This window comes from Castanea sativa, chromosome 3 (genome assembly GCF_040712315.1).
Source record: "Castanea sativa cultivar Marrone di Chiusa Pesio chromosome 3, ASM4071231v1".
In the NCBI taxonomy this organism is placed as follows: domain Eukaryota; kingdom Viridiplantae; phylum Streptophyta; class Magnoliopsida; order Fagales; family Fagaceae; genus Castanea; species Castanea sativa.
The window spans coordinates 24335243-24358981 of NC_134015.1; the positions used below are offsets into that span (position 1 = coordinate 24335243).

The 23739-nt window shown below is 33.4% G+C and overlaps 1 protein-coding gene and 1 pseudogene across 1 annotated transcript; one reads left to right on the forward strand and one right to left on the reverse strand.

The window, feature by feature from the left end:
- The first annotated feature begins 2789 nt into the window (after positions 1 to 2789).
- On the forward strand, positions 2790 to 5009 carry LOC142628728 (uncharacterized). The gene is made up of 2 exons (XM_075802771.1): positions 2790 to 3201; positions 3295 to 5009. Exons 1-2 carry the CDS (start codon positions 2790 to 2792, stop codon positions 5007 to 5009), a joined length of 2127 nt encoding a protein of 708 aa, XP_075658886.1.
- A 12252-nt stretch (positions 5010 to 17261) lies between these two features.
- LOC142630021 (loganic acid O-methyltransferase-like) lies at positions 17262 to 20346 on the reverse strand (annotated as a pseudogene).
- Between the last annotated feature and the right edge of the window lie 3393 nt (positions 20347 to 23739).

Here is a 23739-nt window from a genome sequence, read left to right on the forward strand (position 1 = left end):
GGTTGAGTCTTTATGGGAAATTTTCAAGTGGGCTAATGAATAGGATAATAGTTTTAAGCATCTCCCTTGGTTGCGTGAAGTCTTGGCCTTGTTGCTTGTCCATGTGGGGATGCTTAGGGAAGCTGAATTCTTGCTTTGTAAAATTGAAAGTCAAGGAATTTCATTGGATAGTCATGAAATTTTTGGTAATTTGAAAGTTGGGTTTGTTGTTATATTGATAATTAAAAAAGAAAAGGTAAATAAATAATAGTGATCAACTAGTTGGGATTGTTGTGGCTTATTAGATGTCCAGCTTAGGTTCCACCATGTTGGATGTTAGATCCTATATGTAAGTCTGACATGATTACATGCATATTGTATAGAAATTAAATGATCCACGTTATTTGACTCTCCATTTATACGTGTTAGCATATCTAGTTCCAATGTTATTTTGTAAGTGTCATTTTAATTGTAGGCAGTTATACTTGACATGATTACTTTCAGGATGCAAATTGTGGTAACACTCTGCTAATATCTCTCGAAGAGCTTGTTAAGGATGGTCTGTTCATGAAGGAGGAGCTATCTAAACCACTGTGAGGACTTTTAACTTATGACTGCACCAAGACATTAAGCTATGGTTCTTCATTTATGTCTCTCTGTTTTTGGCAGTCAAGTGTCAAGATACTCATGATGACTAGATTTTTAGTTTGTAATATGATGAGTTTCTTCTTTTGGTTGTATTTTTATTTGAAGTAATTGCAATCTGTTTTGTGTTTACTCACGGAAAAAAAAATTGCAATTTGTTCTATTATTTATATTAGGAAGCACTTCATGATGTTGGAGTTGGACAAAATTTTGGTCTTTTCTCACTATGAAATATGAATATAGTCACTGACAACAATTTCAGCATGATTGTGTGTTTTTTTTATTTAAATTGTAACATAATGTTTTATGCAGTTAACCTTTTTTTTTTGTGCCCTTTCTTTTCCCCCCTAGTTTTGCATCTCTTAAATTGTATATCTTAAAATACTGTAAGAACCTCACACTAAATGCCCTTTACAACTTCAGAGTTTAGAGTTCAGACAGTTTTGTTTAACCTCTTTGGATTGCAAAATGTAGAACATGCATACATGGACGTTAGAAAATGAGTGGAAAGGATTTTAAAGAATTGTAAATATGTAGGAGTAAACATTGGTAAGTGTAGGTGCTAGTAAAAATGAACATGCAAGGCAAGTGAAAGTGCAAGAATAAAAATTTAAGGGCTCATGAAGTCCAAACAGGATCATAACTGGATCAATGTTACATGTTAAACAAAAGCTTATCTACTTCGCATAAAAAAACATTTAATCACTTACCAAGCATTATATAAAGACATGATTGCATGGGGAAGAGGAGAGTGGTACGCAAAATGAGCATGTATATAAAGACTTTGTTGTCTTGACTTGGTACAATCTTGTGCTTCAAAGGACCACTCTAGATTGGTGGTCTGCACCAATTAGAACCTTATATTATAATTTGATTAGCTGGAAATAGATTCAATTTGTGGTTCATAATGTAGCAGAAAAAAAGTTCTTGCTAAAAATTATGGCCTTGTGGGCATTATTAGAATTGTTTATAAGACCACTGGTTGTTTTGGTATCCCGTGGGACTGAATCTATTGGCTGCAGTACATGCATCTCTTTTAAAAAGGTATTTGTTTTTGTCTTCTTTTTTCTTTTTTGGGGGTTACTTTTTTAGAACTTGGTCCCCTTTGTCTTGGTATTTCTAGTACAACCATTAACTTTAATATTTTTATTTTTATTGTCATAATGTTTATTTGGTTCTCTTCACCTAGACTCTTGTAATTAATAGTAGGACACTTCACCCTATATGTTGATACCCCTATATAGATTTATGGGTAACAATCTAGGAATTAAATACTTTCCGTACATTTGAGTGAACCTTCTTTCTAATAAGCTATTCTCTTACCTCCAGTATCAACTTACATTTTTTTTTTCTAGTTATTACATTATATTTTAGTAATTTGTAGCAACGAATTATATTTTATTAATTTGAACTATGAAATTAAAATATATTAAATTAGTTTGAAGTATTAATTTCAATTAAATTTTGTTAAATTGAATTATGAAAATATATTTCTATTCATTAATACATTTCATTTTATTATTTTGGGATTAAGGCTTTGTTGTTGCTTCATGAGCTAATTTCTGCCTATATAGGTTGCAGGAGTTGCTGTGATCTTTGAGGTGCAAAGAAGTGCTAGATCAGAAGCCAGAAAGGAGGAAGTATGCAAACAAGAAGTTGAGGTGATATGGACAAATATATTTTATGTTAAAAAAATGAAGTTTTTTTTTTCTTGAAAAATGTCAAGATTATAAAAAAGGAAGTTGAATATCGATTTGAAAGAAATATTAAGATACTATGATTAGATTGGAAGAGGGTATATATAATAGTAATTGGGTTAGTAACAAGTAAAGTATAGATTTTGGAAAGTCCCACATTACAGTTAAGTATAGATTTTGATAGGTTTATTTTGGGTCTGGCTATCTAATAGTAATTGGGTTAGTAACAAGTAAATACATGGAGAGAAAAGGTGGAGTATTATATATTGGGAGTGTTGTTTGTTTTGTGAATATTGTCTTCTTGTTGTTCAATTTGTTGTCAATTCCTCACATTTTGTCTAAGTAAATTCATATAGTATGTTGTGGTGGGTTGTTGATTTGTTTGTTTTGTGATTGTTACATTTTTGAAACTTGATGTGCAATGGTGAAATTGTAGTGTAGGTGCGCTTCATAATTTGACACATATCAATGGATAAGAGTTGGATGGATGCTAAAAGAGGTTCTGAAGAATACTTCCATGGGCTTAACTCATTTGTGGAGTTTGCTGCTTGCACGACATGTCAGGGGAAGATCTCATGTCCTTGTAGGAACTGTAGGCATAGACATATGCTTGATGTAGAGGTCGTGCGTGATCACCTGTACTCATTTGGGATGGTGAAGAATTATAGAACTTGGGTGTTTAATGGGGAATTTGAGTCTACACAGACCACTACTGAAGGTGGAAGTAGTTGTGTACATGAAACTTTGGATCAATATGGCGATTTCCATGGGATGCTACATGACTTACACCCCATGCATGATATGGCATCGGCTTCAATGGACGAAGGTCCTAGTATGCAACAAGGTCCAGATGGTCCTTCTGTGCAACAACCAGTTGAAGGTCGCAATGATGATGCAAAAAAGTTTTACGACTGAATACAAGATGTGGAGAAACCTTTATACAAAGGGTGTACAAAATTTAGCATATTCTCAGCCATTGTGGTTTTGTACCACTTAAAGACTCTTTGCGGTTGGACTAACAAATCGTTCACTCTGTTGCTTCAAGTCTTGCAAGATTTACTTCCTTCGGATGCTAAGTTTCCAAAAGATTGTTACGAGGCTAAGAAGATAATTACGGATTTGGGTTTGGGTTATGAGAAGATTCATGCTTGTCCTAATGACTGCATGCTTTATTGGAAGGAAAAGAGTAACCTTGATGCTTGCCCACATTGTGAGGAATCAAGATGGAAACCACCCGAGTCGCCTGTAGTTGATAAGACAAAAGCTTCATCAAGCAAGATCAAGAAGAAAGCTGCAAAGGTCCTACATTGGTTCCCTTTAAAGCCAAGATTGCAACGACTCTTTCTATCATCCGAACTAGCCACTAATATGAAATGGCATGCTACTGGTCGAACAAATGACGGGGTGATGAGGCATCCCGCTGATTTTGAAGTTTGGAAAGAATTTGATGATAAGCATGTAGAGTTCGCATCTGACCCCCGCAATGTCCGACTTGGGTTAGCAGCGGATGGGTTCAACCCATATGGAAACATGAGTACCACGCATAGTACATGTCCGGTTGTGTTGGTTCCATACAACCTCCCTCCGTGGATGTGCATGAAAAGGTCTTCCTTGATCTTGTCACTTGTAATTCCTGGTCCAACCTCACCTGTGATTGCTATAGATGTGTACCTACAGCCCTTGGTAGAAGAATTAAGAGAGCTGTGGGATGTTGGAGTCGAATCATTTGACGCATCTTCTAATACCAGATTCCAATTGCATGCAGCACTAATGTGGACCATAAATGATTTTCCTGCATACGCTGACATTTCCGGTTGGAGTATGAAGGGTTTGCTTGCATGTCCATGTTGCATGAATGATACTGAGTCCTGTTACCTTAAACATGGCCGGAAAGTTTGTTACATGGGACATAGGCGATGGTTGGATAACGATCTCGAGTTCCGTGAAGATGATATAAATTTTGATGGGACTAAGGAGTTTAGAGTGGCTCCAGTGACACCATCGGGCTCAGAGATCATGGACCAAACAAAGAAGTTAGTTGGACGTTGTCTTGGGAAGAAGCATCAGGCTCTTTATAACAAAAGAAAGAGGGGGGAGGAAGATCCGTGTGTCTGGAAGAAGAGAAGCATTTTGTTCACCTTGCCCTATTGGGCTGATCAGAAGTTGCGTTACAATATCGATGTGATGCATACGGAGAAGAATGTTACTGATAATATAATGGCGACGTTGCTAGACTTAAAAGACAAGACAAAGGACACCTACCAAGCACGCCTTGACTTAAAGGCCATGGGTATACGAAGTGAACTTCATCTAGTCCACAAAGCGGTTGATACGGTTGAGATGCCAGCAGCTTGTTATAATATGAGTACAAGTGAGAAAGACGGCTTCCTACAAGTTTTGAAGGATGTAAAAGTGCCCGATGGGTATGCTTCGAATATCTCACGTCGTGTCCATCTCAAAGAACGCAAGATTTCTGGTTTAAAGAGTCATGATGACCACATCTTGATGCAACAACTCCTTCCAATAGCTTTGCGCGGATCATTGCCGTCACAAGTAACAAGTGAATTGGAGAAGATATTTCCTCCATCATTTTTCACCGTTATGGTACATGTAGTCATGCATTTGGCAAGGGAAGCAAAGCTTGGTGGACCAGTTCATTATCGTTGGATGTATCCTATTGAGAGGTAATCCTAATATTTGGCTTATGATTGATTTGGTATTTTAATGCATGGTACGTTGTTCAATTGGGGAGTTCGGTATTGTGCCTATGTACCTATCTCGACTTAAGTCTTACGTGCGAAATAAAGCCGCTCCAGAAGGATCTATAGCTTAGGGGTACATAGTTGAAGAGTGCTTAACATTCTGTTCAAGGTACATGCATGGCATGGAAACAATTTTCACACGACCTATTAGAACGGTGGAAAATTCTACTGGTGCGGTGTCTTACTTCACACCAGGTCAAACAGAATTAATTCAAGCTCATCGTTACATTCTTTTCAACTGTGCCGATGTTGGACATTTTCGCGAGTAAGTTATATTGATTCAATTAGTTTACGGTCGTACTCTATTACTGGAAATACTGTTTTATTATGACTAACACAAATGCATGCACAGTATGCACAAACATGTGATCGAGGATGAGCTAAGAAAGGCCCGCCGTCGTATAACCGATGGTGTCATTCATAAGCACCATATGGAGAAGTTTTGTGGTTGGTTTAGAGATCTTGTAAGTATGAATGCTAGTGACTTTTTTCATGGTTGTATATGGGAAGTAAAATAACTTACTTATAATATGTACGTATAAACGTGTTAGGTTATGTCCATAAGTGATGCTGACAGGCAGAAACTTAGCGTTACTCTTAGTACAATTGGTGCATATCCCTATTCTAGAGCCAAGCGGATGAAGCACTATGTCACCAATGGTTTAAAATTTCGAACTAAAGATTCGAAGAAGAATAAGAAAACTCAAAACAGTGGAGTAAGTGTCATGACTGATGGTGGCGTTGCTTACTATGGTATTGTAACAGATATTATTGAGTTGAATTATTCGGATAAAATAAGACACGTGCTATTCAAATGTAAATGGGTCGACGTTCATAGTAGCCGGGGGTACAAGATTGATGAGTTAGGGTTTCCACTTGTGAATTTTACCCGCTTGATACATGTAGGGGATGAACTGATGGATGAGCCATATGTATTGGCATCTGAAGCTTCACAAGTGTTTTATGTAGAGGACAAGAGGGACAAGGATTGGTTTGTAGTTGTTAAAACTAAAGCAAGGGATGTGTTTGACGCGGGCAGTGGTCCCTTATGTGAGGATGATGGTGATACTTATTGCGAAAATGTTCCGTACAATATCATCGGTGACAATGCGGCTTCTGACAACATTGGTTTGGCTTGACCTGATGTCCAAGGAACCACAATTGATGCAATGCTCATTGAGGAGAACGAGAAGCAAGATGGGGACTTCATAGATGATAATGACTTTATTGATGACGAAGTCAGTTATGAGGAGTATAGCGACAATGAGTACAACGACGATTAGTAGTGTAACGTAGTAAGACCATCTTTTGAACTAATAGGTTCCTATTTTAACACTTTAGATTAGAATATGCATTTTCATTATCACCTATACTGTTTTTGGACTTAAGTAAATGGAAACTCAATTGATTCCATATGTGTGGCTTGGTAGTGTGCTTGTGAAGTGCTGCATGTTTAAAGCGTTTGTTGGAGATTTTATTCATATATATATATATATATATATATATATATATATATGTATGTATATATATAGACATATGTATATGTAACATTATGTTTTTTATAACTAACAAGCTTGCATTGTTTAGGTACTGCACACAAGAATGGGGAGGAAGCGGCGACTTGAGTTCGTTGAGCCTGGTGAGAGCTCCTCACATGTGGTGTCGAATAACGTACCATCACGCCAACAAGCTCCTCCAGCTGATGATGATAGACGACATTCCCAGGGGAGTGATGACGAGACACAAGCACCAGGTCAGTGTATTTCTAAATTTGTACTCAATAGCATGATTATGAAATTCCGTTCCTATATATTTTTTTCTCACATTTGTTTTTTTAATAATTATTTCTATATCTGTTGTAAATCTGTTTTGTTTGTAATAAAATAAAATCCAATTTAAGTAATTTTCTAAGATAATCAAAAGTTTATAGGTTCACTATTAATGTGTTAATAAATATGTTTCTAGGAAAATTATTATAAATTATGACACATGCCTAAACATATAAGCCCATAGAAATCAATATTAACATGCTGATCCAAACATTAAGATAGACAGTTTTTGGAAATTTTGGGTCTTTGTGCAATTTGAGAAACTTTTGGGGTCAAAGTGTTATTTTTGGAGTTTTAGGAGTTAAAATGTAATATTGATAGTTAGTGGGTTGAACTTTGATTTTTTGAAACTCGAAGGTTCAAAGTGGAAGTTTTGTGAGTTTAATGATGGCGGGCCTTCTCATTTTAGCAGGCTGATTTATTTTTTGGATGTGGGTTATAAAGCTTTTAGTTGGGTTCAGTTAATGTGTCGATGTGGGCTTTGTTTTAAGGTTTGGACTTTGGAGTGTGGCTAATATTTATGTACTCTTAAGTTTCTCTTCTCTTTCATCTTTACACGTTTAAGGTCATTACTATTATTAAGCCACATTGCCAAATTGCAAAATCTGGTTGAGAAATGCTTTCGTAGTGGCCTTAAAGAACCATGTATGTATGTCCATCCAATCCTTCATAGGTTAGAAATTGTAAAACTGTATTGAACAAAATCATTATAACAAACCATTATTAAAAACCTTGAACATGTTTTTATTCCTTTCATTATACAATTTGTTACTACTCTTAGGTTTGGATTATAATTCTTCTTGAAGGCTTTTTTTTTTAAATTTTTTTTCCTATAAAATGGGGTATTTTTGTTTATTTCTAATGAGTAATGACCCATATGTTTGATTCCCTTTGACTAAGCTACCAAGGTACATTATGCTATACACACCTAAATGTACTGAAAAAAGCAATTGGCATAAGTAATAATCCCTTTGTGTATGAACCTCATAATATATATTGGTACAATTGTACAAATATATTCATACTCTACAAGCAATTATAGTCCCAATTATTTTTTTGGCCTATTATTTCTTAGAAGCAGGTCCACATGTGATCTTAAGTTTAACCAATGAGTTTGAAGACATTTTTTTTCCTTCTGACTTTTTATGGCACATAATTTATTACTAGTTAGCTTCATCATTAGGGGTATTTGTTAGTATCTCATTGTTTTAAAGTTTAAATTCACACTCCTTCTTCATTCCAATGTTATTAATATTTGCATTAAATATCCTTATACTAATAAGGATACAATATAACTTTACTTAAATGATTTTTGGAATATCCAAGTATCCAAATGGCTAGTTTCTTGACATTTCATTATTTTGTGTTTCATTGTAATGCAACTTGGTGTTTTAATAGATACTGAGGATGTACCGGCAGCAGGAGCGGTTATTATGCCCAATAAACGTGGGCCTAATCGATTTGATGATATTTGGAATATGCCACCGGGCAAAAAATTATTCTTGAAGATAAACGGAGCGCGCCAGCCAATCGGGAAGAATGCTGGATCTTTTGCTAGGTGGCTGGGAACATTGGCCAGAAAGCCTGATATGTGCCCAATCAATTACCGAAAATGGCCATCCATGCCACTACAATACAAGAATCGGTGTTGGGAAGCCGTTCAGGTATTAGGCAAAAAGCAATGGAGCCAAGAAATGACCATGAATTTTCTTTAAACATATATCAATTGCTTCAATAGTCATGATTTTCTTCTTCTTTTTTCCTTTTATCTTTTGGTTCAAAATAAAATTCAATCTGTCTAAATAAAATTATATAAAGTTATGCAAACTACAATAATAGGTTCTATAGCTTAGCTTGCTGAGTTAGAATAAAATATTTTGTGGATTTCAAATTTCTCTATCTTAAGTGCTACTTGTGGTGATTATGCCGTTTACCTTGTATAAATTTTTCATAAGCATCTCTTACACTTTCTTTCTCATGGAGATCATTACATAATAAAATATATTAGCGAAAAGTGGATCAAAATCATAGTGAAATGTTTTTTGAGAGGAGTGTGCATCTCTGATTCTCCTGTAATCAGTTTGGATTTAAGATTTTCTGTTTTAATTGGTTCATCTTGTCTATACTCTAACCTATGTAAAGTTAATCTTTTAATTTTCTATATTATGGATTGATCATGCATTGGCTCTGCTTCCTTGAGTTAGCACCTTAAACCTGGATTGTATTTTTACCACACAATTTTAAAAGTGTTTTTGTGCCTTGAAGTGACCTTCTTGTCTTAGGTTGCTCTAGAAATATTATCTAGCCCACATTGTTCTTCTAGTGTATATTTATATTCGTCTTATGTAGGTTACTTATGCCCCTAAAATACTACCTCATAAGTCATAATTCATTCTCCTATAGATTCAATTAATCCATAAATTTTATTTTATTTATGGATAAAATGTTATAAAGAGTTTTAAAGTATCTTCCCTGACACTTTAAACTTCTTATAAATTATGAAGCAACACAACATTTTGGTATCAAAATCTCTCTCTTTCAAATTCTTCACTCTTTATTGCTTGTTTAAAGCTTTATGTCAATTTGCTATAATGTTAAAAATGTGACCTCCTAAGGAGTTAATTCAACTTTACACATGGTAGGCACGATACATAATTCCTACAAACCGCATCCCACATGGCAACCAAAGGAAATGGGCACTCTCACGGATTGGGAAGTTGTGGAGGGGCCACAAATCAGAGTTGAAGAATAAGTACTACAAGCAGGGCACAACTAAGGAAGAATTACTTCAGCTATCACTGCCGGAGGTTGATGACACTCAATTTCATGGCTTGGTGGAGTATTGGTTCTTTGACAATTTTAAGGTAGTAATAGTTACAGTAGTATAGATGTTTTGCTTTTATAGGTTCCATGCTCAAGAGTATTATATATTAGCTTCTTATTGTAATTGGTAGTGACTTTATTGAAATGTTTGTAGGAGTTGTCAAAAGATAACAAATTGCGGCGTGAAAAGCAAACAGAGCTACATACGCTGGGATCAAGAAGCATGGCCCAGACGACAGATATCATGGTAAGAACAATATTTTGTAGCATTAATAACATGCTTAAAATAACAAAGCTTATATCATTTTGTGTTGTAAAGTATGAATAAATGCGATTCAACACCATCGAATCGACACCCTCGCTTTAATATGCTGAATGTACTGACCATGCTGTAGGCAACAGAGAAAGGCAAACAACTAGAGAGAGGTGAGATGTATGTAGTGGCGTATTCTCACCATGATGGTACTGCTGTGAATGCCACTGCAGAAGCGAACATTGTAAGTTTGTAACAAATTATTCTTCTAAATTTAAATTTATTGTATTTTGAGTTGAAAAGAAGTTCTTTGATTAACGTCACATGGTAGGGACTTTAATTAAAGGGGAGACTGGTTTCTCATTGCCCAACCTTGTCCTTGATTAGGTTGTTGGGATTATTAGATTATATTAGATTAGGGTCGTCCAATGTTAGGAAACTTTTGTTTATAACATTTTTTTTTTTTTTGTAGTTAATACAACCTGCATCTGATATTAATTAAAATGAGAATAAAGACATGTCCTTTTAGGACCTATGAGTTTGACCATATTTTTCCCCAACCAACCAAAATTGCAATAAACAACACACTTACAAATATTTGTAGAAAGCTGAAATATGGCATAGAAAATTGGGAACTGCCCATATGGTACCCTTTGAATTTTTCATCCAATTTATGGCTAAGAAACCAGAAATTTTTTCATATTTTCCAACTGCCCACACACACAGCTCATATTTTTCATCCAATCTATCTACTTGTAAAGTTTGAAGTTGAGTTCACATGGAGGTTCAAGAGTTCAACCAGTTTCCATTCTTTTAATTAATGTATTTTACAATAAATTACAGCTGAAGGTATTGTTAACTAATCCTCACTAGCATTGTCTTGTCTTGGAAGAAAAATGTCATTCTCTAAAAACAAAACCACTACTATTTCTAATTATCAAAAAAAGACCCACTGCTATTTCTAAGAAACTAGTAACTAATCATATTCACTACTACCCTAGTAAACCAAGAACTGGAGCACTCGATCTGAGATGTGACACACTCAATTTGAAAGGCTATGACAAGCTCTTCTTACAATGAGCTCTAGTGAACTCTCCAATTATACATAAATTTTTAACACTAATAGGTGCACAGTTCATACCATTTCATATAAAGATTTTTTTGACCAAATCTCACAGAAAAAGCTAATCGTACCAGTCAAAATTGTACAGCCTCTTTTATAATAACTCCAACCCAACTTCTATATATATAAAAGCATATTACTCATGTTTGCATGTGTATTATTGCCCTCGTTGCTAATATGTTGTCTTGTTTATTTGTGAGTACTAAGCAAAGATGAAACAGCTTATGGCAACGGGGTCACAGTTGCAGGGAAACGACATTGAGGCTGGCATACTTTGGCAGCCCGATGATGCATTCGGATAGGTTATCGGTGCAGAGAGAGGTGGCCGTGTCAGAGGGGTAGGCTTTGGTCCAACCCCTCTGGCAATCGTGCAAGGTCAATGGATGATAGTACGCCACCTCCAACATCTATTGCAACCGACCAAAGAGTTATGGAGTTGTCTACTCAAGTAGAAGCAATGAAGGAGAAATGCACTCGTTATGATGCCCTTGAAGCTGAAATGAGGTTAATGCGGAGGGTGTTGACTCGATTATGCCCATCGTTTCCTAGTTTGTCTATGGTAAGAAATTTGAATACAAAGTATGTTGTGTGTCATATGTATTAGATATATGGTAATGTAGATTGTGGCCCCATGATAACGGAAAACACCATGCTTTTCTTTCCTTCAAAACATAGTAACATCTTCAATAATCCAAAATTTGTACCATGTAAGTGGAATGCCTTATTGAACAACTCATTGAAGACTATATCCATTAGGGTCAGATATAGTACAGTTTTGTCTCTTGTTTAGTTCAATCTCTAGATTTGCGCAGCAATTACAAAATTACTAGGCTTAAACAAAGATATATATTGGCAATGGAAGTTTTAACGTTATATCTTTCTCATTGGTCAATAAGTTATATAAGTTATATCAATAAGTTGATATAAAATGTGCTATTGTTTGTGGGTATTTCTGTGTCTGAATATGTGCATTTTTATTTTGAGTTTGGTGATGTTGAATCCAAGTTGTAGCTATGATAGTAGGTTTGGTGGTAGGTGTGGGTGTGGTGATTAGTTTGGGTTTTGATTTGGGCATGGCTTTGGGTATGGCTTTGGTTGTTTCTTTTTGTCTCTTCTCCACTCTATCTAGTTGGTTGTGGGGTGCCTGTGTGTATATGGTTTCCAAATTTAGTGGTGGTGATGTTGTGGGTTTTGATTAGTTGTGGTAGTGATGGAGGTGGGAGTATGCTCTTCTCCACTCCATTTCTATCTGAAGGTGGATTTGAGGAGTTTAGGAGTGAGCTTGCTGAAATCTAATGGTGGATTCATGGTTGTGTGGCGTTTGTTTTCAGGCATATTTGCTATGACTTTTACCAGTTTGTAGGAAGTGACTTCTAACTGGTGGGATAGCTGCAAAAAGCTTCATTTGTGTATGTATCTATTGGGTTTGTAAAAAAAAAAAGTTAGGGAAGACTAAAACTGAAAATTGATGCCAAAAAAAAAAGAGTTAGAAACAAAAAATGAGAATAAGATTTGAGTATAGAAAATGAATCCACACTTGCCATAAACCAAACAGGGCCTGAATGTCTCTTTAGGCAAGAGGTCATTTACATATTTGGTTTGTTTATTAAATCCTCATTTGAACTTATTTTAGTTGATAATTGTATTGTGGTTTTCTGACTGGGAGCTTGGAAAACATTTTCCTTTTCTTTGCATTGATGGTTGGTTTGTACTTATTTGTAAGTAATCACTTATTGAATCTTTTGCATAAATTGCTCATTAATCACTTTTTGACAAATTTATTGAGACTAATACCCAATTGATATGCTTAATTGAAATAGTAGTGATACTATGTCATTCAGCTACTAACTCTGTTGTTTAGTACGCTAATCCATTGTGTGTTTCTTAATTTGTAGGATGTTGATGATGATGGTGGTGCTGGTGATGGTGGTTCTGCAGTGGATATCGAGTCTCTCGGTGCTTAGCACTTATCATTTGATGATATGTAGTAGACGATAATTTGGCCATCTATTTTGGAGTAGTTACTGTGACATTTTCATATTTATAATAAAGTTTCAAACTTTGATATATATACACATCATAGTTGGAAACTTTATTATAATATTCTATATAGTTAGAATGTATTTTTTTGTGTAGGACATTGTACATAGTTGGAAACTTTATTATAACATTTTATATAGCTAGAATGTATTATTTTGTTCATAACATTCTAGACACTTGGGATGTATTATTTTGTGTATAATATTTTGGACATTTGGGATGTAATTATTGATATGGTGTAATTAATTATATTTAGCTTATTGGTTTAATGTGGTATCGTATTTGCTATTGGAAAATATGTATTGTATGTACATTAAAAAAAAATTACAGGTGCTAAAAATATTTTAAAATTTTTTTAAAAAAAGGACCTATTCCAGCGTTTTGAAAACCGCTGGAATAGGGTTGGTATAGGGGTATATACATATGCCTTATACCAGCGCTTTTGAGAATGCTGGAATAGGTACTGCCTATGCCAGCGCTTTCAAAAGCGCTGGTATAGGCCTAGTTGATGCATATTCATTCAAGACCTATACCAGCGCTTTTAAGAGCGCTGGAATAGGTATTGCCTATGCCAGCGCTTTGAAAAGCGCTGGTATAGGCCTTTTAAATTTTGTTCTTTCAAGACCTATATCAGCGCTTTTAAAAGCGCTGAAATAGGTATTGCCTATGCCAGCGCTTTCAAAAGCGCTGGTATAGGCCTTTTAAATTATGTTTATTCAAGACCTATACCAGCGCTTTTAAAAGCGCTGGTATAGGTTACAACCTATCCCGGCGCTTGAAAAAAGCGCTGGTACAGGTCCAGCGACCCTATACTGACTGGCACTCGCGGCGGTTTGAAGCGCGGGATAGAAATTTTGACCCTATACCAGCGTTTTCTGGGGCTGTCCCAGCAGTTTTGAAAACGCTGAGATAGCCCCGTTTTTTTTGTAGTGATAGCTAGAACGAACAAATTACTTATAAAAACTAAAATGGCACATGGGCCTGAGATTTCAAATATTGTTGTTCACTTTTTGTTTGAAAATTACGGTTTAAAAAGTGTTGAAAAATACATGTTTAGAGTAGTGATTATGTAAAAAAATTGTTTAGTACCATATTTTAAATAACATATTTTAAAAGGTTAAATAACATAATTATATATTTGGTGTGTATATATATATATATATATTTTTTTAAAGCTAAAAAATACAGTAAAAGTATTATTATTATTATTATTATTAGTATTATTATTTGAAGAGAGAGAAAGTTCCCGCATGTGGTTTAATAAGGTGAGATCTACAATTTTGAACATATTTACAAAAGTGTAATATGTTATTTGAAAACTTAAAACTAGTAGGAAGAGTTCTTTAAATTCAGTGTTCAAACACTTTAAAATGAGAAACGTAAGTCAAATACTTCTAAAAGAAATCTCTTACCAAAAGCATTGGTATTTTTTAGCCCAACAGTTTTCAGTGGTTTGTCACGCTGCATCATTGTGAAACCAATTTAAATTTCTTGAATTTTTCATTGCAAACATCAAAGATCGATAAAGTTGACAATACAAAGTCCAAATATTGGTAGCTTGGATATAGTCGAAGGGAGAGGCTGTGCAGGATATTGGCCTCCAAAATGCACCCCTGGGAATAATATTGACATTCACTGTAAAATAACTTAAACCACCTTTTCCCTCAATCATACCAAATTAAAAGCGAAAAAAAAAAATCATACCAACAAATAAATAATTAGGAAACCAAAATGAAATATTTTATAGTATGTTAAATGGGCCAAATTGTGAACAAGTTATATAAGTTACCACTGTACCATAGCTGTAAGTGAAGTGCCTAATTCAAGGCTGAGTTAAAGCTTGAATGCTTTTGACTTGCCTGCCTGAGTCGAATTGGGTATATATCATTTCAGATATCACTTTCCAGCTACTGAGAGAGACCTGATAATGATATATGGACACTAAAAAAATAAACACACGGGATTTTCTTTTTACTAGCTACTGATAGAGAGACCTGATCAAACCTGCTCTTCTCAATCTTCTTAAAAAAAATGGCTAAAATGGAAAGAGCAGCAGAAAATGAAAAAAATTTCATTCTAAACTAGTTTAAAGAAAAATCCTTCAAATTTCTCATACATCTCTTTTTTAGATATGAATTTTAGAAATCTAACCATTAAACTTCATGCTCCTTATATTTTTAATATTTATATCAAATTTCGTTCAAATCGGATGTTAATTACTATTTGATTAATAACCTATTTCTATACACAATTTTAGATCACAAAAACTTAAAATTTTAACATTTGTTTGATAATATAACAACTAATATTTAATCTTTTTGAAATTTTACAAGTATGAAGATAAAAACATGTAATCTAAGGTTAAATTTTTAAAATTCACAGCCAATATAAAGATATATAAAAAATTTAAAAACTTTTCCTTTAAATTAGTTTAGTATTATGCTCTGGCAAAGCCATACACTGCCATTCCCCACAAATATTCGCTAGAAATAATATTATAAGGCACCCCATTTTATAGAATCTTGTGGGCTTTCAAGTTTTAACTTTATGGAAGAGGGTGATTCTTCGTCACGGTAGTCTTTTTTTACGCCAATCACGGCGACCTGTTTCCAACAATAAAAGGACAGATATTCCCAATAAAAAATCCATATGCTATACATATTTTTTTGCCAGTTATTCTTTATATGGTAGTTGATTACCATTGCATTCTCAGCTATGCTTGTATCCAAAAATCAAATGACAAACTTTCTCAATAAAAAATCTTCAAGTTTTCTCATTTATTCTTTAGATGTTAGCTCGTTAGTCATCATTATGCTCGCCACTCTTATGTTCGAGTTCAAATGATAAATTAGAAAAACTTAATAAAAGTTAAACGATAAGTTGATGAAATGTTGTTCGAACTGCAATCGATATTTCTTTTCCGTTCAGTGTGATCTTTTGCAGTGGGCACAATCTTATTAATGAGTTTTGTTAGTTGTGACTTGTGATTTGAATATTTTATCAAGATTTTAATCTTATTAATGGTCAGTTTAGCTGGGGTGAAACAGTAAGAATAGAAAACGGGGAAGAGAAAATTGGAAAGGAGATTTTAGGGTAATTTGGTTGAAGAGGAAAGTTGAAGTGATTTTAACGGGGCCTATCTACTCTTTTCCTGAGTCTATCAAAATATTTTCTCTTCAAATTGAAAAGAAAACTCAAGTGACTTTACTGTAGCCCATTGACTTACATTTTTGCCTCTCTTTCCTAACGTTGAAACGGACAACAATAGTCATCTCTCTCCTTTAATTTTTTTCTCTTGCTTTCCCCCCTTCTTTTCGTCCTTTCCTGCTTGTTCTTTTCCTGTTATCTCTCTTATTTTCTTTTCTTTTTCTAATATTGTTTTCTTGTTTCTCTTTGTTGATGTCGTACCCCTTTTTTCCCGTTTGTTCTTATCTTTCTTTCTCTGCTTGTTAAGTATTCATATTTGTGCTTTTTTTCTTCATTGGTTTATTAAAAAAAATGTAATAAATGCAATAACAAAGAGAAAAAAAAATATAATAGGCATAATGTTTTAATTTTTATAAAATGTTATTTTAATAATTTTAATTGATAAATAGGTAATAAATATTACAAAGAAATTATTTTTTATATATAATTAAATAAGGACATAATAGTAAATTTAGACAAATTGCATTTTTTATTCTCTTACTTTTTTTTTCATCTAAACAATTGAGTTTTTCATCTTTCCACTTTAATATCCTTTCAACCAAACATATATGAAAGAAAACCAAATCTCTTCTCTCTTCTCACTTTTTTATTTCATCCCATTTTCTATTATCTCACTTTTCTACCCTTTAACTAAAAGTATTTTAAATGTTTTTCCTTGAGGATGTAAGTTGTTAGTACTCCGATGATTATTCCAAGTTCCTACATAAGCCTTAGTTCATTTATTGATTGCAATCAGAATAGAGAGTGTTACTCTTAATTAATCAACTTGTATCTTGTGAAAAGAAAGATTTCCTATTGTTTTAACTCTAATCCTTTAGCGGCCAAGAGCTTTATATCTCAATTAATTAGAACCTCATGATATTTTCAATAGAAACATTCAAGGTTTAAATCTCTTCTCTTCCATTTTAACTATTGAGTCATTAAATAAATAAATAAAACCATCTTAAGATTCTTATCCAAAGTTTTCAACAGAACCAACTAGCGTTGTGTTGATACATATGCAAACTTGTGATATAATAAGAACTCTTACGTTTGCTTCCAAAGCTGCATCATATGCGTTTCAAAACCATAAAGAGCCAAGTTCCTTCATTGTATTTTGACTCCAACAGGTTGGAAGACTCTTGTTGTTTCTTAGAGAATCGATCAAATAGTTCATCAATAATTTTAGTTCCAAATGTTTGCTTATTATACCCTCCATGCCAGCTCTTAGGTGCTTTGTCAATGCCTGGCCACTAAAGCCGTCCACTCTTGTCCCAGGTTGCGTTACCTCCATTCTTTCAATGTTAAAACGCCCATTTGTTTCCACCTGCTGTGTCATCTCCTTGGGTGAGGCAACCTACACAGGCAAGTTAAAGGTGTCCACTTGAGTTTCACTAATTAATCCCTGCAAAGATAAAATAAATAGGTATTTTTGTTTCGAAATACTAAAATTATTACTAATTTTACTACAAAAGACTTACAACTTGACGAAGTAGTGAATGTGATTGATGTTATTCCAATAGCATAATAAATAAATGTTTGAACTGTTATGATTTGTACACACATTAGTTTGCAAGGCACATATGTAATAAAATTTATAGTATCACTAATATAATTCTTTTGGTTTTTACATATATGGAACGAAAATTGTTCTTCGGAACAAAGCATAACTAGGAGAAGTGAGAACATCCAACCCTACAAAAGAGAACCTTATTATGTGGTTTTCTTTTTATGTTGTTTTCCAAGCAAATTGCTTGTACATTCTAGCAAATTTCTATTATCAGACGAGTATATAAAGTTTATTTTTCTTTGAGTTTTGCACAGAGAGACATATATAAAGTTTTAGTTCTACATAATTTTGATTTTTTAAGGTCCAAATTCTAAATTCATATTTTGACATTTAGTGTAAGTTCAATAAATTACTTGCAGTGACCTATTTGACTTGAAAACTTTCTAGTGCAAAAAGTAATAGAGGCTAATAATTGATTGCTGGCTTACCTCCTTTGCCATATCCATGAGGCAGAGTCCAAGGAAATCAAATATCATTCCTGTTGGTGCACTAGAACGATGAATCCCATTTGGAATACCTGGCATGATAAGCACCATCAGTCCACCTATCACAAGCTCTTTAGCCCTACAATCTAAAAAAGTTGTTATGTCCTTAGCAAATTGATCAGTATAAGCTTGAGCTACTTCATCTGGGGCACTTGCATAGTGAACCCTCCCCTTGTTCCACGCAGCAGAGTTCTTATTTAGAAATCCTCTGGCAACTTAGAGAGCCATTGGAGTGCATAAGATGAATGCACAAAATGGAGAGAGGATTCAGGGAATAGCCGATCATGGAAAGACCCTGGCACTCCGGTTGCAAAGTATGACCTTGGTGGGAGAGAGGCAAAGAGGGTATTAAAATCATTGGATGCATGATCATTGAAGAACACTTGAAATTCAGGCATATGAGAATCAAGGCCTTGGGATTGGTACTTCTGTTGCACAACATCTATTATATTTTGCATAGTAATGAAGGTATTTGGCCCAACTGAACATCCCAAATCTGCTAAACGGAATGTGCTCTCTGAAGTAGAAGAATTTTTTTTTACATCAAGCTTCTCTGCAATTACATCATCAATCTTTGCCTTCACAACATTTGTAGCTGCCCTCTGCATAGAAGATATGTCAATCATAGTAGTTTTCAACTTTTTTTAATATCACTTTTTATTATATATCTATACTATCTATAACATGATTCCTTTTTTTGAACTAGACTTTTATATAATTCAAAAATACATTTTGAACTTATGTTTAACAGGGACAAAACTTAGGGACAATTTGGTAAAAATATATCTCCAACTCCACTTAAAATGCCGATAAAACATGACTCTCTCCTACTAATTCATGTCTTCAAAAAAAATTTATCTAAAAATTAAAATAAAAAAAAACTTTTCAACTCACTTTGTATATTTCCTTCAAGACCATGTTCCTACTACTTTTTTTTTTTTTTTAATACCAAATAGACACTAAGTTAAGTTAAGTATGTCATTATTAACATATGCACAAGCATACAAGAATCAATAATATGGTTAAATTTATTGATAATATTTTTTGGGCCTTGATAAGTTTTTATTTATTTATATTATTAGATAGATAAATAAACAATGTATTCTATTAGCCAATAAAGGTCTTAATTTTTTTTCCCAGGTGAGGTGTTTATATATATATATATATATATATATATATATATATATATATATTACATCTTGTATAACTCAAAGTAATGTTACAGCACCCAATACTTTGTTATTGAATTCATATTTTAAAAATCTTACTATTGGATTATATGTTCTTAACATATATATCAATTTTTATCTTAATTGGGTGTTGTTTATCATTTAATTCATAAATTCATCTTTTACGTATTATTTTAAACTACAAAAACTTGAATTTAAACAATTGATTGATAAAATAGATCTTGAAATTTTGCAAACATAAAAAACATACGAAGATAATGTAATTCAACTATAAATTTGTTGAAATTTGCATCAAATTAAAAAATATTGTATGGTGTGATATTGCATCCAACCAAACTCTCTCTCTCTCTCTCTTTATATATTTATATATATATATATAGATATATATATATATATATATATATATATATAGATATATATATATATATATATATGTTCTGCATTGCAGGAAAACTAAATTAAATATATTCAATTTGTTAAAAGGGTTTCTTCCATTTGGGGGCAACATGTTGTAGCCCAGAGATTTATTAGCATGCACATTATTTGGCAGGTAAAAATTCACTACCAGATGATATACGCAACAGCCAAATAAGATAAGAAGAGAGGAAGAAATAGGACAAAATAGATAATAAAATTGTAAGAAACCTGGAAGTAAGAGTTTTTGGTATCAGTGCCATCTCCGCTGTTCATTGGATAAGATTTAGGCACTGCATCTGTATTGTTGCTCATCTTCAACTCTCTCTCCTTTCCCTATGTTTGTGTTCTCAGCGAGTTGTGACAGCTGAGAACTTTATATTCTTGACATTGTACACCGACAAAAAGTAGCAGCTAGTTCCAAAGCCTTACATTCCCGTTAATTGCGGGCTGAGTTTGGCAGACAAAATTGAATAATAGTAGAAGTTTTTTTCCTGCAATTAAGGGGTACTACCATGTTAAAAAAAAAACACACTTCAAATTTTGACATGTATACATATTAAAAGAGAAAACCCAGAAAAGTCATAGTTTTTCGCGTGTCTAAAACTCAAACCCAAACACTACATCGGTTTGGTATTTAACCGTTTACTTATCATATACTATATAAAATAGCAGAAGCCTTTTCCTGTAATTAAGAAGGTGTTGCCATGTAGGAAAAATGTCTATCTAAAATTCAGCCACGTTTAAGTTAAAAGCAATAAATTATATTGGTTGGCAATACTACATTCCGTTTAAAAGCCTCTCATTATAAATAACAAAAAAAAAAAAGAGAGAGTTCGTAAGTCCTCAATCCGTTCCCTTGCCAGACTTAGAGCATCGGAATTTCAACCATAGAGAAAGAAAAATCTATGGGCATCAACACTGTTAGGCTATATATTTGCCACCCTCAAATTGTCGGAACCGGCTTTGGTTTGTTTTTCTCCATTTTTTTAGATTTAGGTATGAAATATTACTTTTTACTGAGTTTTTTGTTGGATAGGTTTAGATTTGATTTGATTTGATTTTTTTTTCCTGTTTCGGGTCTTTGGGTTCTTCATGAAAATGTTTGTTTTCTCAATTTTCCAATATTGTTTTTCCCTATCTTGGATTATAGAAATCACTAAGCCTTTCCCTTTTTTCGAATATCTGCGTTCATAGTTTTTTCTTTTTTCTTTCTAGGGTTTTGATTTGGGAAACCGGTTTTGTTGTTGATTCACCACCAATCTCTTCTTTCACAGGTAACTTCTTTTCTCTTTTTCCTCTCTTTGGAGCACTGGCCATTCAGGTTTTTCTCTCTCACTCTTTGGGTTTTCAGTTTTGGTAGATGTTTGGATTCCAATTGGCACTTAATTTTTCCACTCCTACTTAGAATTTTGATTTTAGGTTTTTGAATGTTTTGGTAGATATTTAGATTCCAATTGGTTCTTAATTTTTCCACTCCTACTTAGAATTTCGATTTTAGATTTTTGAATGTTTTGGTAGATACTTAGATTCCAATTGATTCTTAATTTTTCCACTCCTTCTTAGAATTTTGATTTTAGGTTTTTGATGATTTTAGCTAATCAGAGAATGTTCCATGACAACATAGCTATACGAATGCCTTTTAATTTTCTCAATCTTTGCAAGTACCTCAGTGCAGGTGATTGTGAGGGAAACCTTCATATCTAGAATATTAAAATTTTGGAAATTTTGGCAGGTGCTCATGATGCAGAGATCCTCTCACTGAGCTTTACCTTATCAAGTAAAAAGGAGGCTAATTCTGAAGAAGCCGCAGATAGCCAGTTGTTCCTTGCATTAGGGGGCCGCGATTGAATGATCCATCTTTATGATGTCAATAGGTTTGCTACTTTCCTCTAGTTTTTATTTTTATTTTCTTAATCTCTACCCACCCACTGGGGTTTGTGTATTGATGTTTATTTTTGTGAGTTGGGGACTTTCATTGTAATTTTGGATGGTTCATGCTTCATTTTGAACAAAATTTCCTGAATTTGTTGCAAGCCTTGATGGGTATTGCTTAATGAAAACTTATCTGTCTCATATATGTGACTTCAACTTTTTTTTTTAATCTAAGTTTTATATCAAGGTTAGCAATCTGAAATTGACTCAAATAAATAAATAAATAAATATGACTCTAAGCTTCCTTTATCTTCAAGATTTTTTTTTTCTTTTCCTTTTAAGTGTATATGATATATGCTTACATTAATGAATTTTTTTTTTCATATAGCGGGTAATTTGTTTGTGTCTTTTAAAGACATTTCAATGGGTAATATAATATTTTGTCTTGCTTTGTGTAAAATTATAATTTATAGGTCTTAATTTTATGTTTTCAGTTAGGCTATAACTGTTGCTTTAGAGATAGCTTTTGTTTGCTGTATATATTTTTTGAAATCCATGCATATATATTTTTTTTGTTCTAGTTGGAATCACTTAGGTTTTTCAAGTTAGAATGAATTTTGAGAATGACAAGGATGTGCAAACTCAACAGGCAGTGTGGGAAGGACAACATGAACTTTCAACTAAGAAGACATATGCTAGGTACATGGAACTTTTCTTCTTTCTAATTTCAATTGGGTATTTGTTTTTGTGCTCCTTATTTTGAATTATGGTAGTGCAATTGATGTATGTCATGTTTCATTCGTTGTTGTTTTTTTGTAGTGTTTGGATTTTTGCTACCTAGAATGTCACTTTTATGTTGATGAAATATCTTAAAGTGCATATTGGGTTTTCATTATTGGATATTTTGTTGCACTTATTACTGCAAGGCTGAATAGAGTCTTCCTTGATTGCATATACAAACATAGATGATTTTGAAAGGATTGGAAATGACATTTTTTTTTTTTTGGCTTTGGAACTGTAACTATTGTGTTATTTGTTTCGACTATACTCTACATTAGAGTCACTTATTGTTGAAATTTTTATTTGACTATGTTTTGGAGGTATTAAGGTATTCTATTATTTATGAAATTATAGGTAGTTCTTTTGACAACAAGGTAGTTCTTTGATCATATTATATGCAAGGAATGGTTGCAACAATAATGCATGATGTGTGTTTGATAAAAGTCTCAAAAATCTATATAAAGTTTTAGACCTCTTAACACAATATGTTTAACCTAATATTAAGCTAAGTTGATTAAAAAGTTTGTTAATTAAAAATAGGTTAAACAAATATGTGTAAAATAAATATAACGCGGAAATATAAAAAACACAAAGATTTGATGACCCAAGAAAACCAAACCGGTTAAAAACTTGGGGAGGATTTAACATAGCTATCTTCAAGGTAAAATAAATCTACTATGAAAGAATTGAAGTTTGTACAATAGAATTTAGACCATTAATATCTTATTACTACCTTGAGTAGAAAACTTACTACAACAACCAGTAGAAAACTTACTACCACACAACCACGTGACAGTTCCGAGTTTACAGACTGCTTCTTTCCTTTTGATCCACTGCAACCACAAGTTCTCTTACTTGTGACTTTGAGACTCCATTCAAAGATTTCAGATCTTTGTTAAGTTCTTTATGCAGCAATTGAAGCGATCACCAAGCTCTTGACATCAATCTTGATCTTAATAACCCTAAGTATGTATGAAGGTAAACACCTCTAGATCTCATAAGAGATTCAACACACATCATATCAAAAAGCCTCTAAAATGTAGTTAGAGTTTTTCTTTTTATATGTGAAGTAAAACATAAAACTCTAC